Below are 21143 nucleotides of genomic sequence, written 5' to 3'. Positions count from 1 at the left end.
TTGTTCTATCACTTGGGTTTGTTCCTAAATTATTGCACTCCTCTATGTTGGTTTTCTATAAAGGTTTATGTGATAACAGAGTGAATCGGATATATTGAAACATATAAGATATTGTCGGTGTTGAAAATTCGTAATACATGTTTATTCGTCGCTTCGATATTTTAGTTTGGTCTCGTTTTTCGAGTTGATATGTGTGCACCGATATGGTGCTGAGTCGAACATACTACGATGCTTAAGTTAGTATTCTAGTTCCTCGGCCTGAATTATGTTCATCTCTAGAGATTCAGTCGGTAGGTTTTAAAAGCTTTAAAGTTTTTACAACTTTAGACCTAAAACGGAGGATAATATCTTAATTATAGAGTTTCTATGGGTGTTAAGTAAGTCGGAACTAAACGTACTTAAGTCTAACAATTGAGATTTGAGCTTGAATCCAATCTCTTTATCTTATCCAATTATCTACTTTAGTTCGAATTGTTTTTTTAGCAAGAGCAACTTAAAGTGTATTTGAGGTTAATTTTGAGAGGAATCAAATGTGGAGGTGATTTTTTAAAAAGTTAATCGAATGCATCTATTTCTTTCAATTTTTTCATATGATTTTTAAAAAATTAAAACAACTCGATCTTAATAGTAAACAATATTGGAATTTGTATATTTATTGAGTAAATATGTTTTTTTTCGTATTTATCTACTTGTCATCGATGAATTTCACACTTTACTCCCTCTTTTTTTTTTTTTTTTTTTACATTTATCGAGAAACTCATATTTTCTCTTTTTCTACTTGTCGTCAATCATAAACATCTATTACAACCATTTCAAAACTAATACTCACATTTTTAGTTAGCCATTTGTTTGTCTCAAATTTTAATTTAAAGACACAAACATTTTTAACTATGTCAAAATTTAATAAATTTGGTGATGATGCGTGAAATTTGATTATCCAAAATTTCTTTAATTACATATGATAACAATTTTAGTAATAATAGTTAATTATACAACACCACTTTAAAACATTGCAAATATAATGAAGTCTATCAATAATAAAATCGACGATAAACTTTCATGATTTATAAAAAATAGATTTCAATTACTGATAGAATTTTAAAAAATTTATTATATTTGTAACTTTTTAAAAATATTACTATATATGCTAATATTTTGAATTTAATAATTATATTACACTTATCTCAAATCATATTAATTTTAATTTTGAGTTGTTAAAAGCTTGATTTGCTAATTTGACGTCAAAATACAACTAAACATATCAATTAATTTCACCATTCATTCATTCATCTAAACTAAAAAAATCATATTTATCATTAAGTTTTAGGATTTAAGTCAAAGAAAGAAGAAGGAAAAAAAAAAAAAAGGCAAAAGTACCACAATTTTTGTTTCATTCTTAAAGGTAGCACATTTTCTTAAAACTCTTAAAATATTGATCGATCACCGAGATTTTCCTAAAATATTAAAAAATTTCAACTTATCTTTTGGATTTCACTGGTTAGATAATTAAATCAAAATTCTACTATTTTCCAAATCTTCCGCCAAATCTTAACTTTTTTTTTTGCAACTTTTGCCCACTTTTCCAACTATTTTACATTACTCAACCACAACAACGGTTGTAACTCCATTTCTTTCTTTTGCTTTCATCAACGATATTGTTTCTCCTACTTTTTTTTTTCTTCTTCTTTTCCTCTTTTCCAAATTGACATTAAAAATGGTAATTTACGAAAAATAGTTGCAATTTTTTAAACAAAAGTCTAAAAATTAAGATTTAAGTAAAGATTTGGGAAGATTTGAATAATTTTTTTTAAAGAATAAAAGAATTAAATAAGAATTGGAAGATTGGCAAATTCGCGAAAATTAGTTAAGATTTGACAGAAGATTTTGGTGACTCAAATTAAATAAGATTTTGGAAGATTTAAAAAATTGTCTAATGACCTATAAATAGACCGAGAAAAAGTTTTACGAGTTTTAAAAAATGTGTTACTTTTAAAAAATAGTGCTAGTTTGCCAAATTTTCAAGAAAATAATTAAAGAAAAAGAAGATTATGCCGACTTGTTTGGCTGCGCGTTTTTCACGGTAGCGCCTCGGATTATGTTGTTCCAATCCTGAATTAGGTTTTCCCAAACCCCATTTTCTCGAATTCTCCAATTTCCTGAAAATGAAAAGGAAAAAAGAAAGAGAAAAGAAAAAGTAAGAAGTCTTAAAAATTCAAAACCATAGAAGGTTCCAGAAACCCTAGTAAAATCCCTTCTATATAACCCTTCGGTTCCCCAATTAGATCTTAATTTATTTTTTCAAGCCTCCGTTACATTTCTTCCCCCATTTCTCTGTGCCTTGATCGGCTTTGTTCTCAAATCTTCAACAATGGCGGATACTGAAACGTTTGCCTTCCAGGCCGAGATTAATCAGCTCCTCAGTCTCATTATCAACACCTTTTACAGCAACAAGGAGATCTTCCTCCGTGAACTTATCAGCAATTCCTCTGACGTAACTATCCTTTCCTTTTCCTTAGTTTTGTCTTTAATTTTCGTTCGGTTTAGTATGGACTTCGAATCGTATTCTGGATTTCCCTGGTTTCATTTCCATTCTAATTCTAGATACGCTAAATAAATTTATAGGGAGAGGTACTTTAGATTAAGATTTTTTGCCTGCATCATGATATTTTAACCGTTTTTTAGAATATTTTTAAGTAGCTACTGAATTTTTATTTGAAGTCTTATTGGGTAGTCGAATGATGGTAGAGTATAGGATTATGAAGAGATAATTTTCTGAATATGATAGTGTTATAATTTTCGATGTGGAAATTTATTTCAGGCTTTAGATAAGATTCGATTTGAGAGTTTGACTGACAAGAGCAAGCTCGAGGCTCAGCCTGAGCTTTTTATTCACATCATTCCTGATAAGGCAAATGGCACATTGTCGATCATTGACAGTGGTATTGGAATGACCAAGGCTGGTGAGTTATTTACTTTGCTTCAACTTGTGTGTTTGGATGTTTCTTAATGTGTTTTATATGGTATAACTCATTGGGTGAGAATGTGATTTGTATCAGATTTGGTGAACAATCTTGGTACCATTGCAAGATCTGGGACCAAGGAGTTCATGGAAGCTCTTGCAGCTGGTGCTGATGTGAGCATGATTGGACAGTTTGGAGTCGGTTTCTACTCAGCTTACCTTGTGGCTGAGAAGGTTATCGTTACCACAAAACATAATGATGATGAGCAGTATGTATGGGAGTCCCAAGCTGGGGGTTCGTTCACAGTCACCAGAGACACATCTGGTGAGAATCTTGGCCGAGGTACAAAGATTACCCTGTACCTAAAGGAAGATCAGCTTGAATACCTTGAGGAGCGCCGTCTTAAGGACTTGATCAAGAAGCATTCTGAGTTTATTAGCTACCCAATTTCTCTCTGGGTTGAGAAGACCATTGAGAAGGAAATTTCTGATGACGAAGATGAGGAGGAGAAGAAGGACGAGGAAGGAAAGGTTGAGGAAGTTGATGAGGAGAAGGAGAAGGACGAAAAGAAGAAGAAAAAGATTAAGGAGGTTTCACACGAGTGGTCGTTGGTGAACAAGCAGAAGCCTATCTGGATGAGGAAGCCAGAAGAGATTACAAAGGAAGAATATGCTGCTTTCTACAAGAGCCTTACCAATGACTGGGAAGAGCATTTGGCCGTAAAGCACTTCTCCGTTGAAGGTCAATTGGAATTCAAGGCCATCCTCTTTGTTCCCAAGAGGGCTCCTTTTGATCTGTTTGACACAAAGAAGAAGCCAAACAACATCAAGTTGTATGTTCGCCGTGTCTTCATCATGGACAACTGTGAGGAATTGATTCCTGAATACCTTGGCTTTGTTAAGGGTATTGTCGACTCCGAGGATCTCCCTCTGAATATTTCTAGAGAAATGTTGCAGCAGAACAAGATCTTGAAGGTCATCCGAAAGAACTTGGTCAAGAAGTGCCTTGAGCTCTTCTTTGAGATTGCCGAGAACAAGGAAGATTACAACAAGTTCTACGAGGCCTTCTCCAAGAACTTGAAGCTTGGTATCCACGAGGATTCCCAGAACAGGCCTAAGATTGCTGAACTTCTCCGCTTCCACTCTACCAAGAGTGGCGATGAGTTGACAAGCTTGAAGGATTACGTGACCAGAATGAAGGAAGGTCAGAACGATATCTTTTACATCACTGGTGAAAGCAAGAAAGCAGTAGAAAACTCTCCTTTCCTTGAGAAGCTCAAGAAGAAGGGTTACGAAGTTTTGTTCATGGTTGATGCGATTGATGAGTATGCAGTCGGTCAGTTGAAGGAGTTTGAAGGTAAGAAGCTTGTTTCAGCAACCAAGGAAGGTCTGAAACTTGACGAGAGTGAAGATGAGAAGAAGAAGAAAGAAGCTTTGGTGGAGAAGTTCGAGGGGCTATGCAAGGTGATCAAGGATGTTTTGGGTGACAAAGTGGAGAAGGTTGTTGTTTCAGACCGTGTTGTGGATTCTCCATGCTGTTTGGTAACTGGTGAATATGGATGGACAGCCAACATGGAAAGAATCATGAAAGCGCAGGCATTGAAGGACAACAGCATGGCCGGTTACATGTCGAGCAAGAAGACCATGGAAATTAACCCAGAGAACCCCATCATGGAAGAGCTCAGGAAGAGAGCCGACGCTGACAAGAACGACAAATCCGTCAAGGATCTTGTTCTCCTTCTTTTCGAGACTGCTCTTCTAACATCTGGATTCAGCCTCGACGAGCCAAACACCTTTGGAAACAGAATTCACAGGATGTTGAAGCTTGGATTGAGCATCGATGAGGAAGCCGGAGAGGGAGATTCTGAAATGCCGCCTCTTGAGGATGCTGATGCTGATGCAGAGGGTAGCAAGATGGAGGAAGTCGATTAATTTTGAACATAAGAGTGTTGAATCCGGTATCACCTTTTTCAAGGGTTTAATTATGTTATGTTTTTCATTTACAACATATATTTTGTACTCTCATTTAGGAGTTAGTGTATGTCTTATTAAGTATTTTTTTTCCGGATATCTGATTAGTCGCCAACTGTTCGGTTTACTCAAACATTTTGGTAACTTCACTAATGGTATATTTCACTCCAAATGTCTCAGTATCTTTCGCTTGACTTTTTGGCTTCCAATGTGTTTGGAGTTCAGAACTTTATATTTTCGTGGTAGTGGGGTGTTAGGCTTACACATGAAAAGATACTTTGGTAATTTAATTGAGTACATTTAAGTTTTAAGTTTAGTTGTGCAAGCTAACTGACAACAACGGGCACTTCTTCTCAATTGTTGTTAAGTGGATGAACCAACCGATGATATTTTAGGTTTCTTGAAAGGTAGATAGCGACCAACTTTGTTTTGTTGGTTATCATTTGGTTGTGCTTTATTGGTTGTCATTTTTCCTACTCTCCTAAGAACTGCTCTAATCTTGCCACGGTAACTTGTGGAATCTCTTGTCAAGGGAAATTTACGATTACGGGTACCAATTGCTTTTGTTGGACTAGTTATCAATTAGTCTTTTTTTATAATAATTTTCAATGAATTTCCATAATTGTCACCTTATACTATAAGCTCTCAATTACCAGTTCTTTGTTTTGATTTTAGAAGTTAGATTTGAGTCCATTTTTCACAGGCATTAGCTCGCATAAAAGAGAGGTATCATCGAGGAACTACAAGGAATGATTAAATTGAAAATTTGTGATCAGTTCAACAAAGAAATTGTTCTTGATACAATACAATACTTCAAAACCACGAACTATTATTAAAAGAAAGAAGAAGAAGAAAAGAAGATCAAATGGAAACAAAATAGCAGACTTTGGTAAGTAATGGAAGATAACCAATTCTTTTGTCCATGATTTATCCTCTTTCATAGCTTTGCAATCTCGTCACTAAATATTCTTATTCCTATCGAACATCCATTGTTATTTGTCAATGGGTTGCTTTAAAAGCCGTTTTAATTTTAGCTTCATTCGTATGAACGTTACTCTAAGAAGGAAACAATTGATCAAGTTCGTTTTATTTGTTGTTTTTTTTCAAAGTAAAAATCTTTACAACAGGAGTAGTGTGATATTTAATTCTTACTAGTTTGGAAGTCTTTATTTTCGAAGAATCCCATACATATATATGAAACCTTGATATGTAGGAAGGTTGATGTATTGATTAGTATTATGATTTAAAATTGTAACATAAGCACTTTGACTAGTTCAAGCATTTGGTCAATTTCTATTATTAAGAATGTATAGCAATAACATTGTCATTATTTGTTTGGGTTGTGAATAACATTTCGTATCACCGAACTTAATATACTATATTCTATGAAAGTCTGAAAAACATATTCTTAGATCTTAAACTAAAGGAACTTAATGTAGGGCTTCAAGGCAAAGCAAGTCTTTAGTGTTTTTCGAAAGGAAAAAACTTGAATGTTGTCGGGGTAGCACCTAGTAAGAACATGTCGTGGTTAATTTGATTTTATTAAAAAATAATTTTATTATAAGAAATTAGAATGAGATTCTTACTATATATTGTCCTTTATCAACTTCTTACGATATTCTTTCACTTTCACTACATAAAAAAATATGTTATATATTATTTAAGATTAAGTAAAAACAAATAAATGGAAACGTAACGCATTGAGTAAAGTGAGAGTGATGAACAACACACAAAATGTGTAAAAATATCATAATGAAATTAAATGAGAAAACACACAAATCCTAGACCCAAAATAAGAAAAGAATGCGGGAAATGCTACACAAACACTAAATTCATAACCTTAAAAGTGTATCGAAGAGAGCGCTGAGAAAGAAGAAATGTAGGAGATCAATGAAAGAATAAACATTGAGAGAAACAAGGAAAAATGTTAGGTAAGATGGTAAGATAATATGTAGTAAACTCGTAATATATTACTATTTCAGTTCATGGTTGCTCAAAAAGTAGCATTTAAGAATCATGTGAGATCTCCAAAATAAATAATAAACTGGTGAATCATTTAATGATGTGTTAAGTAATGAATAAGAGAAGTACATATTAAGGTAGTATTAGATTTTTTTTTTCCTATAAGGTTAGGCGGAAGCATTAGTTTGATTGGTTAGAATCTCGATAAAATTGAAAACATATACTAAAAAAATCTTGATGCTTGAGCCTTCTTCCTCTTGTAACCACATCTTATCTTTGTTGTTCAATCTATCTTCTTCTTCGAACCATAGTTTTTACATAACAAAAATTTGTTCAGAAGAAGATCTCTAACGATTAAGTAGGGTGTGTTTTCTGTTTTTTCTCTTATTCTAAAAAGATGTCAGATGATGCTCTTATTTTCTGATAAGAACATTTGAATAATAATCGACATTCATTTATCAATTTTAGAAGTTCTTTTTTTTCGGGAGGAAAACACAACTGATTTTGTTGTAAGTTACAAGTGCTTGGTTGCCACTATTGTAATAAATAGTGAAATTAGGCTATTTTGAAATATGATCTTTACTAATAAGCGAAGAAAAAAAGAACCCTAACAAAATTTTGAATTCCACTTTGTGATTACAAAATGATGATTGGGCTGGAATTTGCTGGCGGACTTTGATAATTGGGCTGTATAGTTTGGTGATTCTGTTTGGGCCGGAGTTGCTGATCTTACGAAGGCCCCCAGATCCTGATCTCACGAAGTTGCTGGTCGGATTCTGAAGATTTACACAACCGGAGTGTTGCGGCGGAACTTGGCACGGGCGACTATTGATCTCTAAGCAGGGCCGGTGGAGCAGGAGGTAGACGGCGGCAGAGTTGTAAACAGAGGTAAAAGATACAATTATTTTAGGGATGTGATGATACCATATTAGTATAATTCAGTTGATGATTAGGTTGTACGTTTCAACAGTCATTTACAAGCAAATTGTATACAAATGATAGCTAATTGACGCAAATTGACAGGTTGACAGATTTGAAGGAAGCATATATTTCATAAATTAAGGTAACAACGTTTACAAGGATTCTCCTCAAATAACTCTGCGGCATCATGTTCAAAAAGTGAGCTTTCTCCCATATCTATGTTGCTCGTTATTCAGCTATAATGTCATGTTTTGTTTGATGATTGTGGAAAATGATTTATGGGTTTTGTTTTTTTGGGGGTTTAATATGAGGACATGGTTTGATTTCTTCACTTGTTAATATCTTCATTGGTTATTGGTATCTGGATTTTGCTCCATAGCGTCTTCTTTCTCGTTTTTATGATGGCGGGTTTGTTTTTGGGGCTCCGTCTGTTTGATTCTCCATATTGGAAAAATGAATTGGTCTACTTCTATCTCTCGTTTGATTCTTGGGGCTGCTATGGAACCATTGTGGCTGAATTTGAACATTTTAGGAATTACTACACATGTGATTTATGAATTGAAATGATCGCATGTTAATCTAATATAGTTTTGGAGTAAGGACTAGGAGGATGCTTACTTGTGAGTTCAGTAAGTGTCTTCACCATATCTTCTAGTGGTGTTGCTTGTACAATCCCCTCAATTTTATTCCTTTTTTTTTTCCTTGTGTTGCTGTCTTATTATTAGGTTTTCTACTGAAGATGTGTCTGCTCAGAACCAAGTCAAGGCATCGGTACAACGAAAAATTCGGCAAAGTATAGCGGAAGAAGTAAGCATTGATCTAGCTTTTTGAATCTCATAATCATTTTAAGAGATAGAAACTGATCTTTTTTTTTTTCTTTCTTTTGTCATTTTATTCCAGTACCCAGGACTAGAGCCAGTTTTGGATGATTTGCTTCCTAAAAAAGCTCCTCTGATTGTAACTAAGTGGTCGTTTTCTTCTATCCTTGCAAAAAATGATTGATATTAGCTTTATTTGTTTCTCGATCATATGTGGCTTATGTTGATTTTTTTACTACTCTTATAGTCAAAACCATCTCAATCTGGTTGTTGTGAACAATGTGCCACTCTTTTTCAATATCCGGGATGGGCCGTACATGCCTACACTAAGGTTGCTTCATCAATGTAATGTTTTCTTTTTCTAGAAACTAGAAACTACACTTGGTCATTTTTTTCTAATCCATAGAATATTCTTTATGACCTTATTAACTTCAGTTGCGATACTTATCTTTGAATGTTTTGAATTTAATTTGACTATAATATGGAAGGAGACTAAGGTGCCAGTTTGCTATGACTTCTGGAATGGTGAAAAGTGACCAATTTACTTGATCAATGTCTATTCTATTTCTATGGTTTTGAAGCCTTTCCCACCCCTGCAGCTCACCAGCGAACTTTTGAATCTTTCCTGCACTATTGTACAAAATTCTATGTATCCCTTTTTTACCATAGGTCCATAGCATTTACTGTTTTCTTAAATGGTCTTAATTGAATATGAATGATCTAATAAGTTCATATTTGTATCCTATAAAATATAGAAAGGTTTCAATATCAAAATCTTATGTTAATATAGTGCACCGACTGATTGAGTTTTCAAGAAAAAATATACAGAGATTATATTAAGAAGTCCAGAAACCTATGAAAGAACACTCATGGAACCTCTAGAAACCCATGAAAGAACACCTTTCCCAAGTTTCCTCTGTTTTTCCAGTTTATTCTTGCAGTGGAGGATGGAAATGATACTTATTTGTGGAAATATAAGTAGTTGGGGTACAGATTACTCTATCGATGTATTCTTTATAGTAAGCAACTGAGGACCTCGATCCTATCTTTTGGAGGCGTGACTTTGCCTGGGTTGTTTGGTGGGGTTGAGGTGTTTGACTTTAGTTTTGTGCACTCTCAAGGTTGTAGGTAGTAGATCATGAGCTTTTTGTCCATCTACCTGGTTGTGAAAAATGGTTATTTTTGTGGCAAGTTAGAATTTTGCTAATTTGCAAGGTCTTTAGGGAATGATAAATAAGATAATTTTTAGGGGTAGAGTTCTTCCATCAATGTTTGGTCCCTTGTTAGATTCTTTGTTTCTTTCTAGGCCTTTTTGTCATTATTTGTTCTGTACCATTTTACTTGACTGGAGCCTCTCCTCGTAGTTGGATCCCTTTTGTGGGTACGTTTTTGGTATTCTGTGTAAAAGAAAAAGAGAAAAAGATCTTCAAACTACAAGTAAGATTAATGAAACCTCCAAGGGTTCTTTGGGAGGCGTTTGATTGAAGCCTATTCAAACTATGCTCCAAGAACTAAGCGGTAAGGAATTGTTGGAGGGTCTGTCTACCTCCCCTTTAGAGATATATTTTTGAATAAAAAACTGGTGCTACCAACAACCTTAAATCTACTTTCTCCATGTGACTGAAACTTTAACCAGATTGCTTTGGGGAAGTGCCAATTCACTAGTGGTTATCAACAATCTTCGAAGGTTCCATGGTTAACTAATGGTTGTACTGATAATGCCATTTTGAAGGTTATGGAACATATTTTTTACGCTAATATCATTTTGAATACCAAAAAATTTTGGTATCGGACAAATATTCTTGGAGAACAAATCTAGATTCACACATTCACTTCAGTTCTTCATCACTAACTGCTTAAGCAAATGTTTGGTATTTAAATGCTTTCGCTCAATCACCCTCCTCCTCAAAGGTTGTCCAAGCCAACCAAAAAACTCCATTATATCTATTGTCTTAATTAACAAGCCTTTCTGTTGTACTTCATCACTATATTCTTTCCGGAACCTCAGTTCCAGATTATGACTTGTATTGTCCTATTCGGTTTGCAGATCCCAACATTATGAGAAAATTACAAGTCGACAGAGGTGCAATAAAGTTTGTCCTTGCTGGTGCTAACATAATGTGTCCTGGTCTTACATCCCCTGGGGGTGTCTTGGATGATGAAGTAGAAGCTGAAACACCTGTGGTAAACTTTTGTTCACTCTTATGTACTCAGTTTGTGATTTTTGGGTGATTATCACACTTGTTAGTAGGTTTTGTTTGGTGAATTCTTTCTTATATAAAATCAAACATTTTCAGGCAATAATGGCGGAAGGGAAGCAACATGCTCTTGCTATTGGCTTCACAAAGATGTCAGCGAAGGAAATGTGAGTATAATTGCCAATTTAATTTTGATCCCATCCCATCAATTTAATTTTGATCCCATCCCATTTGAAGACGATTTTGTTTCGTTTATAATAATTAAGCTTTAATATTTAATACGTTTGCTTGCTTTGTTTAGTTTTTTACTTTTTAAAGCCTTTTGGAAATCAGTCTTATTATCATTATTTCCAGTGAGGCTGTTATAAAAGCTTATTGATAGAATGATAATTAACCAAGCTTTAATATTTGATATCAAACAGCAAGGAAGTTTTTTTTTTAAAAATAAAATATTATATATGAAAAACCACTTTCATTGAGAAGAAGTGGTAGAATACAAGGGTAACAAAAACCAACCCACAAAAAGGAGGAGAACCTTCTATAAAAAGGAATTCCAACAATACAAAAGAACAACTCTAGGATAGTTACAAAAAGCCTTTGAATTCGAAACCCACAGAGAAACAAGAGCACAAGGGACCAAATCTCACAAGGGTCCCCCTCCACACCCTTAAAAACTCTATTGTTTGACTCACCTCACACCACTCACAAAATAGCACACCCCCTGCTAGTAAAAGAAATCGACACTTGCGGGTTGAGAAGGGTCTCCTCAAGCAATGCTCCCACATCTTTGTGATCCTTCTCATCAAGGAAGTGCTGAGAGCATTGAGGTTGAAACCTCACCTTTTGGATGTTGTTTTTTCCTTAAAAAAATTGAGGGAAATATGAAATATATTATTATTATTTACAAGAAACGAGATGCCTATAAAAAAACTACAAAAAGAGAAAACAGTGGAAGAGAAAACCGACTCCCAAAAGAGCTACTTACAATAAGGCTTTGAATGTAGGAGAATTAAAGAAAGTGGATAATTACAAAATGTATTATTGAAGCCATGACACCACCAAGCACCATATAGTGAAAAAGTCTTGAAGGTATCTTCAAAAGTCCTTCTGTTCCCTCCAAGCCACATCACCCATTATAAGAGCTCTAGAACCAAAATTCCATAAAAATCCTGGCCTTCTGTTTCAAAGAACTGCTGCATAAGGACTCCGTTCAGTTCTCAACGTGAAGACGCATGCAAATGTTGGTACCAAATAGATCATACATCTTGAACCAGCATTGTTGAGCAAATTTGTAGTGTACAAAAATATGATGCACAGATTTAGCACTTGCTAAACAGAGGTGGCAAATGGAGAGAACGATCACATCTTATATTTTTAGTTATTTTGAAACTTGTTTCTCTGAATATAAAATGTATTGGTCACTTAACTTTTCCTTATTGACATAAATACAATTGTGTCATCGATGAGGTGTTGGTAAAGCTTAAGAAAATTACTCGTGTGTAATTTTACAGAAGGGCGACAAACAAAGGGATCGGAGTGGACAACATGCATTACCTTAACGATGGTCTTTGGAAGGTATGCTATAATTCCCTCCCACGTTTCTTCATGCTCCCCAGTGTAGATTTTGAATGTGAAAGTTATATCTTATTTTGATTGCAGATGGAACGACTTGATTGAGGATGATATTCAAAAGAAACAACATTAAGGGGACTGGGGTGGGGGGACACAACTTAGACCCTAAACTTAGAGAACAAACTTTGTTTAATTATCTTTACTTTTTGAGCTTCTCTGTTTTGTTGTGTGGACAGACATGAACAGAAGAAGGGTAACAAGTCTCAAGAGCCTGTTTGTTCTCCATATTTTTATACTTTTTGGGGAATCAATTTCACAATTGTACTTAAAATCCTTTTACTCTTTGGCGTGAATCTGTTATCCATGCACTTCTTCACATTTTAGTCTATATTGTGAGACAGTTTGGTGTTGTCTAAAAGCTCCAACCATCCCTCCATCTCTTTTCGTCACAAAGGGATATATTGGGAAATACATATAAAGTTTGCTGAAGTCTGAACTACATAACATGCACTCAAGTATTTTTTTTCGATTGTGCTTGTTATAAAGATAAAAGAAGCATCTTTTATTAAATAGAAATGAGACTAAAGCTACTCAGTACAAGAGTATTATACAATTAGTAATGAAAACGTTTATACATACTAACTTGGCAAATGAATATGGACAAATATATGGAAGAGAGGTAATATGGAAAATTGTGTTTAGATGTATTCTTAAGTGTGTTGGTGGGTGGTTGGAGTTTTTTTTTTTTTTTATTTACGATTTGAAAATATGAATTAGTTAAGTTTTCTATCTAAGTGAACTGACTAATTATCAGATGTTTTAATTTGATATCTGTTCGTTTTTAAAAATATTAACATATCATAAAAAGGTAACTCAACAACTTAAACTTTTATTAAACTAACACAATTTTACATAGAAAACGTCACAGTGCAAGGTAGCATTTTAGCAAGCTTTATGATGCAAAACACAAGCATAGCATTGCGATGAGTAAATATAAAGTGAGACAACACAATATATTTTTATTTTCTTAAAAAATATAAATGAAAAAAAACAAGATGATAATGGAGAATACAATCTTTCATGAATGGTATAGACTGAATTCTAATTATAAATGATAAGATCTAAAATACAATTTTCGGACTAAATTTACGATCTACGGCTAAGATACAATATCACAATCTTCTTGAAATTTTTATAAGTGGGCCGTTGTTGAATCATTTTGGGCGGCCCGATCCAACCCACAAAATGAGAAAGAGCGATCCAACACTATAAAATGGGTTTTAAAACCCTGATTCTTACTCTCCTCTTTCTTCCACACCGGCGGCGGCTGTTGAAACTCGGAGAGCATTTGTAATGGTATCTTCTTCATACTCTCTTCACCCTGCATCTTTGCTGGTTTTTGTTTTGTTTTTGTATTTGACTTCTTTCGGTGATTAGGGGATCGATCTCGTAGCAGGAGGTAAGAGTAAGAAGACCAAGAGGGTTGCTCCCAAATCTGATGATATCTACCTAAAGTTACTCGTCAAGGTACTTGTTAACCGATATTTCTCTTTCATTTTTTGCTTTGTTTGAACTTAAATGTGCTAGAATGTTCATGGGGTTTGTTCGGATGTTGATGGTCTGTGAGTCTCCTATTAAAAACCAATTTCGAGATGTCTATTGGTTGGTTTATTGGATTTCTGAAGCTTACATTTTTTGTTTTATTATCTTTGCGTTGCGCTTGTAAAATCTGTTTTAAATTGCTAGCAGTTTATAAATGTCTAATTTTGGTTATTTTTTTTCTTTAACTAATTGGTTTTGAAGGCTGGTCTTCCTGCTTTGATGATGTTTGATAATCCCAGCTCGATGAGACCTTTTGTAGGTCGGGGAATAATCTTTACCCATTAAATATCTGAGCCTTAAGTCCAGTTTTAAAGTCTTTCTTTTATTGCTTCCCACTGCTGATGTAAATTATGGATTTTACATTGAATTACCCAATTGATAGTCCACTCGTTAACTGCATTTGCTCTTCTGGTCATTCTGCTTTGATGATATTGTATAATCCCAGCTCTATGAGACCTTTCGTAGGTCGGGGAATAGTATTTACCCATAAAATATCTGAGCTAAAGTCCAGATTTTGAGTCTTTGCGGGATTGTTTTCCACTTCTCTCTGCGTTTTGCTTGACAAATTCGTTTTAAATAAGTAGCAGCTTATAAATGCCTATTTCTTTTTCTTTTTCTCTAACTAATTCGTTTTGATTGATTCTCTTTCTGCTCTGAGGATGTTTGATAATCCCAGCTCGATGAGACCTTTTGTAGGTCAGGGAATAGTCTTGACCCATTAAATATCTGAGCACAAAGTCCAGTTTTAGATTTTTTTTAGATTGTTTTCCACTTCTCTCTGCATTGCGCTTTTCAAACCTGTTTGATAATTCCAGCTCGATGAGACCTTTTGTAGGTCAGGGAATAGTCTTAATGCCTATTTTTTTTTTCTTTTTTCGTTAACTAATATGTTTTGATGGCTGGTCTTTCTGCTTTGATGATGTTTGATAATCCCAGCTCGATGAGACCTTTTGTAGGTCAGGGACTAGTCTTTACCCATCAAGTATCTGAGCCTAAAGTCCAGTTTTAGAATTTTTTTGGATTGTTTTCCATTTCTCTCTGCATTCTGCTTGTCAATTCCGTTTTAAACCGGTAGTAGTTTGTAAGTGCCTAATTTTGTTTCTTTATTGCCAACTAATTCGTTTTGATGACTGGTCTTTCTGCTTTGATGATGTTTGATAATCCCAGCTCGATGAGACCTTTTGTAGGTCGGGGAATAGTCTTTACCCATCAAGTATCTGAGCCTAAAGTCCAGTTTTGGAGTCTTTTTCGGATTGTTTTTCACTTCTCTCTGTGTTTTTCCTTTTAAATCTGTTTTAAATTGCTAACAGTTTACAATTGCCTTTTTTTGATTTTTTCTTCTAACTAATTGGTTTTGATGGCTTGTCTTTATGCTATGATTATATTTGATAATGGGGAATTATTGTAAATGACAAAACTATTAGAAATATAAAGTATAACAGATCTATCTCTGGTAGACACTGATCGAAGTCTATTAGTATCTGTCATTGATATATTCTGAAATTTTTTGCTATATTTTGTAAATATTTTGGTTTATTATGCTATATTTGAAAATGTCCCTTTGATAATCCGAGCTTGATGAGACCTTCTGTAGGTTGGGATTTGTCTTCACCCATAAAATTTCTGAGCCTAAAGTTGATCCCTGAGTCTTTTCTGGATTGTTTTCCAGTGCTGTTGTAAACTTTTTGATAATCCGAGCTTCTTAACTGCATATTTTCTCTTCTGTTTTAGTTTTTGTATATAAATAAAATGCTGTGTTATCTACATTATTTCCTCTTTTTGAGGGAATATAGTTATACCTAGATAAGCATAAGCCATAAAAGGCTTTTTTTTTATAGTCTTTGAACAGAAAAAATGTTCCCAGTGATGATTAACTTGACCATGCTAATGCTGATCAATTTGTGATTGTTCTTTTCCTTAATTTTCTGAGGGAACTGGCTCTAAGTTATAAGTTTTTGTGCTTATTGGCATGTCTTGTTCCTGAGTGTGGTGTTCTGTTTGCGGAAAGGCGAATGGTTGTTTTACACATGTACTTTTTTTGCATTTTTGCAAGTATAAATACTTTCACGAAGATTAATATATTTTACCCCTCTGATATGAACTATTCATATGGACTCTAAATTTTTGTCTTTGAAAACCTAAATATTACACTTTTTAGTTTTCAGATCCAGGAATTTTCTAATTTTTTTCATTTGTGGGCAATACGGTTATGAACGTTGTGTGTTATGTAGTTTATTCTACTCATGCTGGAAATAGAAGCTTTTATTTGACGTCCATTTACTTGAATAAAGTTGTTCTGTTTGGCTGCTTACACACTGTTTCACCTGGCCTGCATTCACTAATTCAATGATTTCATGTAATTCTTATCAGCTTTACCGCTTTCTTGTTCGTCGAACTGGAAGCAATTTCAATGCTGTGATTCTCAAGCGCTTGTTTATGAGCAAGGTTAACAAGCCTCCACTTTCCCTCTCTCGGCTTATCCAGTTCATGAAAGGAAAGGTTGGTCAAATCATGTAGTATTCTAATTTTATTTTATTTTTTTGTATGGTTAAAAGATATCTCAGACTTTGTACGTTCATGTGTTAATATAATAGGAAAGTAAGATTGCTGTCGTTGTTGGGACTATTACCGATGATATTCGAGTCTATGAAGTTCCAGCATTGAAAGTTGCAGCTTTGAGGTTCACTGAGACAGCAAGGGCAAGGATCGAAAAGGCTGGTGGGGAATGTTTGACATTTGACCAGCTTGCTTTGAGGGCTCCTCTGGGTCAGAACACGGTATGTTTTTCATTTCTTTTCAGAATTTGCTGGATGAATTTTTCATTGTGAAGTCATTATTTAGTTCATTTGCATTCTTAACTTGCTGCTTCACATTGGTCAAGATTTGGTAGTTATTTAGGGGTTTAATCATCACTCGGCTTCTTCTGCAGGTTCTTCTTAGAGGTCCTAAGAATTCTCGAGAGGCAGTGAAGCATTTCGGTCCAGCACCTGGTGTGCCACACAGCCATTCCAAGCCATATGTGAGGTCGAAGGGAAGGAAGTTTGAGAGGGCTAGAGGAAAGAGAAACAGCAGGGGATATAGGGTTTGATTTGATCTTTTACTTTTTTCCAAGCCTAATTCAATGCAAGTGTGTTATTTCGAAATTCAATATCCAAATTTTGCTAGATTTTAGTTGCATGTCAGTTATTCCATTTCTTACGGTTTTTCCCATAGTATTGTTGATTATGAATTCGATTAAACGTTATTCCGCGGGACTTCGCACAGTCTTTTTTTGCTTAGATTTGTGTGATTATCATTTTCTGTTCTGTTCATTTGAGTATCTATAAACCATTTCTTTAAAATCAAACAAGTAAGTTGTAAAATTGTTCTGAACTTGCAGTAGTGCACTGCTTGATATTCCATCTATATTTAGGGGTCTTGTTCACTACTAAATGCTAATACTGATCTATCCATCTCTTTCGAGCTTTGTTATAAAGTCTCGTCCCAGTTCATCCTTTATAATTTAAAGATGGGAATGGATGAACGATAAAAAAATGTTATTTTAAAGCTTTTATTGGTTTGTCCTTTGTCCTTTTTTCATCTTTTGAGATATGGTTTCGAGATCTCCGTTGGGATGTGTTTTAAAATCCGTCTCTTTGGAAAAAGCTACTCCTTTGGTATGTGTAGGATTTACTACAAATTTCAACCGTTGTAGAAAGGCCCTACGAACCCTTATTTAATTCTTCTTAGTAGAAGCCTGTTCAACTTACATAAATCAAGCAAAACAATTGATTATTATTCTAGAGGTTCCTAACCGTGTTAGCTTATTGACAATCTCAATGAAAATAAACAATGGAAAGGTCATATGGATATTAACAATACATGTAATTTAGTATAATAGTTATGGACTTGTATGTTTTGTAATTAAAGTCAATCGAAAGTAGATAAACTTCAGTCACAATACAAACCTTATTGTTAATGGAAGTACATATTTTCTGATTAAAGTTCATGGTGATAGCCGGACGATAACTTCAATTACTCATCAATTTTTTGTAATCTACCATCAAAATTCATTAATTGTTCCATAGAAGGCTGTTAGGCGCCATATAGTGGTGTTTGTGGATTAGGTTGTTAATTGAGTTGTAAATTTCTTTCTGATTGTGTTAGCTCGAATTATTTGGTCATTTGATTTAAAATTCTATTCTAAAAGGGAAGTAAAAATTTGATTTTGATTTTTCATAAATTGAATATTGGCCGATGAATTTCGATTTATATAATGAAAGTTCTATATTTATAAGTTTTACAAAAATTATCATCTAAAAAATAATGAAATTAATCAACACTGAAATAAACATACCTATATAAAAAAGGAAAATATATACCCTTTAGAGAATCAAAACAAAGAATTATAAGTTTTTATTGAATCAAATTGGTTTGAGCTATTTTATGTTTACTCACGAACTAACTCAATAAAATTTCATTTTTTGAAAGATCCAACCTGAATGAGCTAATAACCCAATGCAAACAGTCTGAGTTAGATTGGATTGATTTTTAAAGTCATTGGGATATTTTAACACAATGAAAAAGTATCTCCCATGGAAAACTTGAAACATACTAATCACTTGAAAGAAACACCAAACATAAAACGAAAGAGACAATCCATGTACTTTGGAAGAGAGCAGAAGCTTTCTATGATTCTTGTATAATCGGACTAAAATTTTCTGATGAAGTCATAGATGTGAGTGTTAATCTCTTCAGGCTTCTCCTGGTTGAGGAAATGGCCAACTCCCTCCATTATCACAACGTCTTGCAGAAATGGTACATCTTTCTTGAAACCTCCACCATTGACATACTCCTTAACCCCTGGTGTTGTATAGACCATGTCAACATCTCCAACTATGAACTTCACTGGCACTTTCACTTGAACCCCTGTCCATGGTGCTGTCAGCTCCCAGTTTCTACACCAAAATCCAAATAAAAATCAGTCTTTTCCTTCCAACATGAGTAAGGTTATGTTCTTCAGACATATAGTCCATATCCTTTAACATTCTGTACCAATTAGGTCCTAGATAAATTGTAGAAAAGTCTAAAGAAAGAAGAACGCAGATGAATTTCATGACGTGACATCTTGTTTTATGGATAGAAGTCAAGACCTAAAATGACAATTTGAAGAATAATAGAGTTAAGTTTAATAGAGAAACCAGAGTGAGCTTTGATGTAAAGATAAAAGACGATAATGAAAATTTTAAAATAATGAACACGTATGGACTAAAAATGCAACGTTTACACATGAGAGCCAAGCTTGGTTTTAAAAATCAGCAAGTTTGTAGCTTGTTTCGTGACTTACAAGTCCATTGATCTGTAATAGTTCAATGGTCCAGTGAAGCCCTTCTGCTCATATTTGGAGGCAAAGTAAGAAAGATCTTCTTCTGAAAGCCAAGAGGGCAAGGGAGATGAGGATTCGGGCCTGGCTCGAAAGGCTTGTTTTTTGGGATAAATGGGAGGCCCTTGTCTTCTTGTTGTCAATATGCCTCTTAGTACTTCTTTGGCACCCACTTGAGCCATCTCTTCTTCAATCTCTCCTGGATTCTAAAAAGGAGGAAAAAAAAAAAAAAACTCGTGTTTGATTGCTCTCTTTCAAAGAAAAAAAAAAACAAAAAGAGAGACCATCTCCTAAGAAAACAGAAGTAGAGGCTATTTTTAATCCCAGAAAACCAGTACATAAATCACTATTCAATAGTTTAAGACCTTGTATTCAAGATTTCAAGTTTATAGTTATAATAAAGAAGTGCTTTTAATCTCGTACATGGGCTATAAGAGCTTTCTCATAAATGGTGTGGTGTTCAATTGACTTTTCAGAGTAGTGCATTTATGAAGGTTCTAATTAATTACTTCAACTATAATTACTTCAAAAAGTTAGGTTCTAAGTATTCTTACACATTCCGAAACCACTTTCCGTTATCCAACCAAACAGTATGAAATGGTTGGAAAAACAATTTTTTACTGGTTGAAACCATTTGATCCTGTTCCAAAAGTCATCCCAAACTCAGGCCAATAGATTAAGATGATCAAAAGAAACTGTTCCATACTAATTAGTTCGGTAACATAGCCATGAATTTCAAGGTATGAGATCTTGTTAACTCTCACCCGAGGTCAATTCTATTACGTTATTCAACTCACTTGGTCATCTGTTTCATTTATTTTCACCATTCAACTATTTGACAACTAGGAAAAGAACCGTGATTCAGTGCTTCCACAACATGAAACAATCAGAAAAAACTCAAAAATTGAATTATTACCATGGGAAAAGAACTCTCGAAGCCTAAGATTTTCATTTCAACAATCAAAAAAGGAAAAAACAAAGAACCCAACCTGGAATCTGCAGATGTAGTAATCATCTCCAAAAACCTTCCTCATGGTCTCAACAGGCTTCCTGTTCGGATGCCTAGGCCTAAACGGCACACTTAGACACACAAAAGCCTTAACAATCTCAGCTCGGAACAAACACAAACCCCATGCAATCAAAGCACCCCAATCATGCGCCACAACGAAAACTTCCTTAACCCCAAGGCTCTCAACAAGAGCAACAAGATCCCCAACGATATGCATAATAGAATAGCTAGAAATGGAATCAGGGGCATCAGAATCGCCATACCCACGAAGGTCCGGCGCCACAGCGTGATACCCAAGAGAGCTCAAGGCCAAAATCTGATGGCGCCAAGTATACCAAAGCTCTGGGAAACCATGGATGAAAAGAACAATTGGGCCCTCGCCCTTCTCAGCTATGTGCATGTTTATGCCATTAACGCTCACAGTTCTGTGGTTGATAGTATCCATGGCGATGGGTTAATTTCAGTTTCTCTTGTATTATAATCAGTTGCAGAGAAATGGGTATGGTTTAAAATGGAGCGGCAAACAAAATTGAATGAAGGGGCGGTGGGGTTGAGCAAAGGTATTTTGGTTGAGGAGGTGAAGGTGAAAAGCAATAAATGGGTTCCTTGAAGTTCTCATCTTTCTGCTTAATCTTTTATGATTGCTGACAAATGGAGTCTTTCTTTTTTTCGTCTTTTTATGGAAAACTAACAAATCCTTTTAAGAAAAAGTAAACTTTGGTATCACTTCGTTTTGTTTCACATGTTTTTACATATCTTCCTAAATGGA

General features: G+C 34.6%; 4 protein-coding genes and 6 non-coding genes across 11 annotated transcripts; 9 read left to right on the top strand and 1 right to left on the bottom strand.

Moving 5' to 3' along the window:
• Positions 1-2068: 2068 nt before the first annotated feature.
• On the top strand, positions 2069-5102 carry LOC103504327 (heat shock cognate protein 80-like). Its single transcript, XM_008468724.3, has 3 exons — positions 2069-2491; positions 2819-2960; positions 3057-5102. Exons 1-3 carry the CDS (start codon positions 2369-2371, stop codon positions 4889-4891), a joined length of 2100 nt encoding a protein of 699 aa, XP_008466946.3. The 5' UTR covers positions 2069-2368; the 3' UTR covers positions 4892-5102.
• A 2375-nt stretch (positions 5103-7477) lies between these two features.
• On the top strand, positions 7478-12777 carry LOC103492146 (uncharacterized). The gene is made up of 9 exons (XM_008452387.3): positions 7478-7780; positions 7916-8011; positions 8539-8620; positions 8714-8781; positions 8879-8976; positions 10679-10815; positions 10929-10996; positions 12341-12404; positions 12489-12777. The coding sequence occupies exons 2-9, from the start codon at positions 8001-8003 to the stop codon at positions 12504-12506; spliced, it is 546 nt and encodes a 181-aa protein (XP_008450609.1). The 5' UTR covers positions 7478-7780; positions 7916-8000; the 3' UTR covers positions 12507-12777.
• An 858-nt stretch (positions 12778-13635) lies between these two features.
• LOC103492145 (60S ribosomal protein L18-2) lies at positions 13636-17281 on the top strand. The gene is made up of 5 exons (XM_008452386.3): positions 13636-13757; positions 13839-13928; positions 16374-16502; positions 16598-16780; positions 16933-17281. The coding sequence occupies exons 1-5, from the start codon at positions 13755-13757 to the stop codon at positions 17089-17091; spliced, it is 564 nt and encodes a 187-aa protein (XP_008450608.1). The 5' UTR covers positions 13636-13754; the 3' UTR covers positions 17092-17281.
• Positions 14210-14305, top strand: LOC127148345 (small nucleolar RNA snoR69Y). Its single transcript, XR_007819220.1, has one exon. It is a non-coding gene; the product is annotated as a small nucleolar RNA snoR69Y (small nucleolar RNA).
• On the top strand, positions 14416-14510 carry LOC127148342 (small nucleolar RNA snoR69Y). The gene has a single exon (XR_007819217.1). It is a non-coding gene; the product is annotated as a small nucleolar RNA snoR69Y (small nucleolar RNA).
• LOC127148346 (small nucleolar RNA snoR69Y) lies at positions 14647-14742 on the top strand. The gene has a single exon (XR_007819221.1). It is a non-coding gene; the product is annotated as a small nucleolar RNA snoR69Y (small nucleolar RNA).
• Positions 14910-15001, top strand: LOC127148344 (small nucleolar RNA snoR69Y). The gene has a single exon (XR_007819219.1). It is a non-coding gene; the product is annotated as a small nucleolar RNA snoR69Y (small nucleolar RNA).
• On the top strand, positions 15141-15232 carry LOC127148343 (small nucleolar RNA snoR69Y). Its single transcript, XR_007819218.1, has one exon. It is a non-coding gene; the product is annotated as a small nucleolar RNA snoR69Y (small nucleolar RNA).
• Positions 15860-15939, top strand: LOC127148348 (small nucleolar RNA snoR53Y). Its single transcript, XR_007819223.1, has one exon. It is a non-coding gene; the product is annotated as a small nucleolar RNA snoR53Y (small nucleolar RNA).
• A 1204-nt stretch (positions 17282-18485) lies between the features above and the next one.
• LOC103492144 (uncharacterized) lies at positions 18486-21025 on the bottom strand. 2 transcript variants are annotated; one of them, XM_008452385.3, is made up of 3 exons: positions 20355-21011; positions 19330-19571; positions 18486-18940 (listed from the first exon to the last, which is right to left on the bottom strand). In XM_008452385.3, the coding sequence occupies exons 1-3, from the start codon at positions 20817-20819 to the stop codon at positions 18694-18696; spliced, it is 954 nt and encodes a 317-aa protein (XP_008450607.2). In that variant the 5' UTR covers positions 20820-21011; the 3' UTR covers positions 18486-18693. The 2 variants fall into 2 exon arrangements, with proteins under 2 accessions (XP_008450607.2, XP_016901008.2); XM_017045519.2 differs by lacking the exon at positions 19330-19571 and having other exon boundaries at positions 20355-21025.
• Between the last annotated feature and the right edge of the window lie 118 nt (positions 21026-21143).

This window comes from Cucumis melo, chromosome 2 (assembly GCF_025177605.1).
Source record: "Cucumis melo cultivar AY chromosome 2, USDA_Cmelo_AY_1.0, whole genome shotgun sequence".
Taxonomy (NCBI): Eukaryota; Viridiplantae; Streptophyta; class Magnoliopsida; order Cucurbitales; family Cucurbitaceae; genus Cucumis; species Cucumis melo.
The sequence above is the reverse complement of the archived record's forward strand: the minus strand, read 5'-3'. Positions and strand labels throughout refer to the sequence as shown.

What these genes read in the sequence shown, in the direction of transcription:
- LOC103492144 (XM_008452385.3), bottom strand. Translation starts at nt 20,819, where the DNA reads ATGGATACTATCAACCACAGAACTGTGAGCGTTAATGGCATAAACATG. An exon ending in ACTACATCTGCAGATTCCAG is followed by an intron (nt 19,572 to 20,354) that starts GTTGGGTTCTTT and finishes CCTCCTTTTTAG; the next exon opens with AATCCAGGAGAGATTGAAGA. An exon ending in TATTACAGATCAATGGACTT is followed by an intron (nt 18,941 to 19,329) that starts GTAAGTCACGAA and finishes ATTTTGGTGTAG; the next exon opens with AAACTGGGAGCTGACAGCAC.
- LOC103492146 (XM_008452387.3), top strand. An exon ending in GGCAAAGTATAGCGGAAGAA is followed by an intron (nt 8,621 to 8,713) that starts GTAAGCATTGAT and finishes ATTTTATTCCAG; the next exon opens with TACCCAGGACTAGAGCCAGT. An exon ending in CCTCTGATTGTAACTAAGTG is followed by an intron (nt 8,782 to 8,878) that starts GTCGTTTTCTTC and finishes CTACTCTTATAG; the next exon opens with TCAAAACCATCTCAATCTGG.
- LOC103504327 (XM_008468724.3), top strand. Translation starts at nt 2,369, where the DNA reads ATGGCGGATACTGAAACGTTTGCCTTCCAGGCCGAGATTAATCAGCTC. An exon ending in TTATCAGCAATTCCTCTGAC is followed by an intron (nt 2,492 to 2,818) that starts GTAACTATCCTT and finishes AATTTATTTCAG; the next exon opens with GCTTTAGATAAGATTCGATT. An exon ending in TATTGGAATGACCAAGGCTG is followed by an intron (nt 2,961 to 3,056) that starts GTGAGTTATTTA and finishes GATTTGTATCAG; the next exon opens with ATTTGGTGAACAATCTTGGT.
- LOC103492145 (XM_008452386.3), top strand. An exon ending in ACCTAAAGTTACTCGTCAAG is followed by an intron (nt 13,929 to 16,373) that starts GTACTTGTTAAC and finishes AATTCTTATCAG; the next exon opens with CTTTACCGCTTTCTTGTTCG. An exon ending in TCCAGTTCATGAAAGGAAAG is followed by an intron (nt 16,503 to 16,597) that starts GTTGGTCAAATC and finishes TTAATATAATAG; the next exon opens with GAAAGTAAGATTGCTGTCGT.